General features: G+C 48.7%; 1 protein-coding gene across 1 annotated transcript in view; it reads left to right on the top strand.

Annotated features, from left to right (window-relative positions):
• The window catches only part of Lman1l (lectin, mannose binding 1 like), a 16,235-nt gene that overhangs the window by 3,319 nt on the left and 7,605 nt on the right, over positions 1–5,311 (top strand). The window contains exons 2-5 of the mRNA XM_026777210.1: positions 404–558; positions 657–764; positions 866–924; positions 2,575–2,674. Coding sequence (XP_026633011.1) covers positions 404–558; positions 657–764; positions 866–924; positions 2,575–2,674 — 422 coding nt within the window. The remainder of the gene's footprint in view (positions 1–403; positions 559–656; positions 765–865; positions 925–2,574; positions 2,675–5,311) is intronic.

The following is a 5,311-nucleotide window of genomic DNA, read 5'->3' as shown; positions in this document are numbered from 1 at the left end:
CAGTCGTGTCTGCCCCCTTCTGTGCTGGGATTACAGGTGTGTGCTACCTCACTCAATTTTAGGGGGACACTGGGGATGGAACTCAGAGCTTTGTGTTTACTAGGCAAGAACTCTACCAACTGGGCTCCATCCCCAGCCCCATAAAATGAAATCGTATAAAAATCGATGGCATAGACTTTCAGTGAGGCTGAAGTGGAACACAGGAAAGGACTGGCTCTTGCTGCTTTTTCTGGGTAACACTTACCAGCTGGATGCCGGTCCAATTTCCCCCATGGACTCTTGCATCTCACCCGCCAGCCCCATATCAAATGACAAGGTCTTTCGATACCCAGGGCTCAACTTTCACCAGTGAGACAGGTGGGAGAAGAGGGTCTTGTGGTTCCCCAACTGCCCTGCTCCACAGATGCCATACCAGGCCTAGAGGAAGTGCGGCTGGCTCCGTCTATGAAGAACCGTAGTGGTGCTGTGTGGAGCAAGATCTCTGTCTCCTTCCCTGACTGGGAAGTGGAGATGCAGATGAGGGTGACTGGACCGGGGCGCTGGGGAGCCCTGGGTATGGTGAGTGATCCTTACTCATATCTGTTGGGGAGGTGGGTGCTAAATCCCAGGTACCAGTATCCTTCAGAGTTTCTGACCCATGGGCCTGGAACTTGCAGGCCATGTGGTACATCCGGGACAAGGGTCAAGTCGGCTCTGTCCCAGAGGGGCTGGTCTCATGGGATGGCATCAAAATCTTCTTTGATTCCTCTGCCAACAATATCCAGGTGGGTAGTCATCTCCTGCCCATTCTCCCGCCTGTTTTAACTCTGACCCTCAATCTCCTGACTGTGCCTGAGGCTCAGGCTGATTGTCACCTCCCATGCAGAACAGCCCTGCCATTCGAGTGCTGGCCAGTGATGGGCATGGCCTCCAGGAGCACCTTGGGTAAGGGTCTGAGGGAACTGACCTCCCCCTTCCCTGGACTTCCTCACCTAAAGAGCCCACCCCTCCTAGACCTGCCACCTTCGCTGACCTCTCATTATGAGCCCTGGAACCCTTTCCCACTGGTCTGAGCTGCATGTCAGGAGCCAGGGCTACAGTGTGCTTGCTCTTCTGGCTGACCGCTCCATCTTTCTCCAGTCATTAGCTTACCAGCCCCAGGTAAAGCGATCAAGACCCAAACTACCATGAGGTTCTCACTCCAGATGTCCTTATTAAGAATGGCTTGGTAGGTGAGGACACGTAGGCCCAGAAAGGCTCATTGCCCTGAATGGTTTCACAGCAGTGGCCAGGGAAGATCTAGGCACTAGCTGCACTGCTCTCTTAACTCCCAGCTGAGGTGGCCTCCCGTCCTTCCCCAGCTGGCTGCCCTAAGTGGCTGGACTGGTTTGTCAGTGTGTCTCCGCAAACATCCTTAGCCCATCACAATTAGGATAATTGCTGACATTTATGGATTTGGGCTTACTGTATACCAGGCACAGTGCCCAGACATTTGACATTGTCTTGTGAATACTCATAACACTGTTATGAGGTAGTTGCAATTATTATCCTCATTTGAAAGACAACAGGTCTGGGCTCTGGGAAGGGGAGCAAACTTGCCCAAGGTTATACAGCCAGGCAGTTGCTGCCTTGAATCTGGCTTCTCCCTGCTCTCTGCTACCCAACACTCGGCTGAATAGGTCCCAGAGTGTGCACCCATGAACCAGAGAAACTCCGGCCCAACTCTCTGCTCCTAATTCCCTGGGCCTGCTGAGCCTTTCTGAGGGAAAGGTAAACTAGCCATATTTTCCTTGGCCTTTAGGACAGGTCTCCTGTCTGCCTCCAAACAGTCTGAGCCACAGAGCAGTGGTGGCGAACACCTTTAATCCCAGCACTCAGGAGGCAGAGGCAAGTGGATCTCTGTGAGTTTGAGGTCAGCCTGGTCTACAAGAGCTAGTTTCAGGGCTGGAGAGATGGCTCAGCGGTTAAGAGCACTGATTGACCTTCCAGAGGACCTGGGTTCAGTTCCCAGCACCCACATGGCAGCTCACAACTGTCTAAAGATCCAGTTCCAAGGGATCTGACACCTTCACAGCAGTGCACATAATATAAAGTAAATAAACAATAAGAAATATTTAAAAAAAAAAAAAGAGCTAGTTCCAGGACAGGCTCCAAAGCTATAGAGAAATCTTGTCTCGGACCCCTTTCCCCACCCCCCACAAAGAAAGGAAAGGGACAGGCCTTGAAGCTTAAGGAAAGTAGAATGGGGGAGGGGCAGTGGGCTTGAGAGGTGAGCTGGGGGATAGAAATTGGAAATCCCACAGTTAGCCTGGGCCTCTGTCCCTTTGCAGATGCCCCTGGCTCCTGGGAACTCTCAGGTTCCAGCCAACATTGCCACGCAGCAATTTCTTTCTTCTTCCTTCTTCTCTGGCCAAGGAAGCAAACTATTGCAAGGGAGCCTCAAGCTAGACAGCAGGAACTTATTCCAGGCCAAGTCACCTAATGGGGACAGTGATAATTAATTCAGGCTTGAACAGAGTTGCTCCTGGGATGTCCCCCATTGGCCAGGCCAGTCTGTGGGTCTGTAAGGGCTGGCTGCATTCCAAGTGTCTGTAGGGATGGAACTGTCCGCGAGCTGGGCTCCTGTCAGCAGAACTTCAGGAACTGGCCACATCCCTTCCGAGCTCGGATCACCTACTGGAGGCAGAGGCTGCAAGTGAGTCACCCCTGCTGTTTCTGTGGGAGCCTCCAGTGGGAGGTAGGGATGAGTTTTGGGGGTGCCTAGCGTTCCAACAGCTTCATGCCTGTGACCCATGTCACTCACACGCGTGTCTTCACACCTATGCTTACATACATGGCTCTGGTACACTCAGATCGTACTCACAGGTGCTCTTCCGCTCACACAAAGGGTTTTTTTTAAATGATAATACATTTTTTTGGTGGGGGCATTTTGTTTCTTTTGTCTTTTTTCTTTTTCTGCATTGGACCGCCATTTTCTCTCCTTCCTCTCCCCTCCTCTCCCTCTCCCATCCATTCCTCTTCGTTTCTTTCTTTATTTTTTTTTAAGATTTATTTATTTGAGCCAGGCAATGGTGCCAAACGCCTTTAATCTTAGCAGTCAGGGAGGCAGAAGCAGGCGAATCCCTGTGAGTTCTAGGACAGCCAGAGATACACAGAGAAACCCTGTCTTGAAAAACAAACAAAAAAGATTTATTTATTATGGTGATACAGTGGTCTGCCTACATGTATGCCTGCAGGCCAGAAGAGGGCATCAGATCTTATTATAGATGGTTGTGACCCACCATACGGCTGCTGGGAATTGAATTCAGGACCTCTAGAAGAGTCTGGGCTGGGGAAATGACTCAGTGGTTAAAAGCACTGCCTGCTTTTCCAAAGGTCCTGAGTTCACTTCCCAGCAACTACATGGTGGCTCACAACCATCTGTAATGAGATCTGGCACCCTCTGGCCTGCAGGCATACATGGAGGCAGACTTTCTATACATAATAAATAAATAAAATCTTTTATAAAAAAAAAAGTCCCATAAGAATGGGGCTGGAGAGATGGCTCAGCGGTTAAGAGCATTGCCTGCTCTTCCAAAGGTCCTGAGTTCAATTCCCAGCAACCACATGGTGGCCCACAACCATCTGTAATGAGGTCTGGTACCCTCTTCTGGCTAACTGTATAAATAATAAATAAATAAATATTTTAAAAAAAGAGTCCCATAAGAAGACCAAACTATATGACTGTGCATACACACACCTCGGCAAGCCCCGCACAAGCTCTCTGATTGTCAGTTCAGTCTCTGTGAGCCCCTTTGAGTCCAGGTTAGTTGATTTTGTGGGTTTTCTTGTGGTGTCCTTGACCCCCTGGCTCCTACAATCCTTCCTTCCCCTCTTCCACAGGATTCTCCAAGGTCCATCTAATGTTCGGCTGCGGGTCTCTGCATCTGTTTCCATCAGTTGCTGGATGAAGCCTCTCTGATGGCAATTGGGCTAGGCACCAGCCTATGAGTATAGCAGTATAATATTAGGAATCATTTCATTGACTGTTTTTCCCTTCAGTCTTGTTTGGTTCTATCCTAGGTCTCTGGGCTGTCCAGCCTCTGGGTCCTGGCCCTCCAGGCAGTATCAGGGGTGGCTCTCTCTCCTGGCATGGGTCTCAAGCTGGACCAGTCATTAGTTGGACACTCCCACAGTTTCTGTGCCACCTTTACCCCAGTACATCTTGCAGGCAGGACAAATTGTAGGTCAAAGGTTTTGTGGCTGGACTGGTGTCCCAGTTCCTCCACTGGAGGTCTTGCCTGGTTACAGAAGATGGCTAGTTTAGGCTCTGTGTTCCCCATTGCTAGGAGTCTTCACTAGGGTCACCTTCATCGATTCTTGGGAGTTTCCATTGCAATAGGTTTTTAGCTCATCCCCAAGATGCCCCCCAATCCCAGTTATCTCTCCAAGTACTCTTTCCCTCCATGCTCCCCTCAACCTGATCCCTCCTGTTCCTTTCCACCCCTGCCTCCCTCCACCCTCGATGTCTATTCTATTTCCCCTTCCCAGGGAGATTTATACACTCACCCCTTGAGCTCTCTTTGTTACTTAGCTTCTCTGGGTGTGTGGACTGAAGCATAGTTATCCTCTCCTTTACAGATCAATTCACTAATGAGTGAGTACACACCATGTTTGGCTTTCTGGGTCTGGGTTACTTCATTCAGGGTGATTTTTTCTAGTTCTATCCATTTGCCTGAAAATTTCATGATGTCATTGCTTTTTACAGCTGAGTAGTACTCCATTGTATTAATGTACCACATTTTCTTTCTTTCTTTTTTTTTAAAGATTTATTTATTTATTATGTATACAACATTCTGCCTTGATGTATGCCCACACACCAGAAGAGGGTGCCAGATCTCAGTACAGATGGTTGTGAGCCACCATGTGGTTGCTGGGAATTGAACTCGGGACCTCTGGAAGAGCAGCCAGTGCTCTTAACCTCTAAGCCATCTCTCCAGCCCGTACCACATTTTCTTTATCCATTCTCTGGCTGAGGGGCATCTAGGTTGTTTCCAGTTTCTGGTTATTATGAATAAGCTGTTATGAACATAGTTGAGCAAATGTCCTTGTGGTGTAATGGAGCATCCTTTGGGTATATGCCCAGGAGTGGTATAGCTGGGTCTTGAGGTAGATTGATTTCCAATTTTCTGAGAAATTGCTGTATTGATTTCCAAAGTCGCTGAACAAGTTTGCTATCCCACCAGCAGTGGAGGAGTCTTCCCCTTGTTTCACATCCTTGACAGCATGAGCTGTGGCTCATGTTTGTTTGTTTTTTTTTTTGGTTTTTTTTTTTTTTTTTTTTTTTTTTTTT

This window comes from Microtus ochrogaster, unplaced genomic scaffold, assembly GCF_000317375.1.
Source record: "Microtus ochrogaster isolate Prairie Vole_2 unplaced genomic scaffold, MicOch1.0 UNK49, whole genome shotgun sequence".
Classification (NCBI taxonomy): domain Eukaryota; kingdom Metazoa; phylum Chordata; class Mammalia; order Rodentia; family Cricetidae; genus Microtus; species Microtus ochrogaster.
This window is presented reverse-complemented; position numbering and strand designations above follow the sequence as displayed.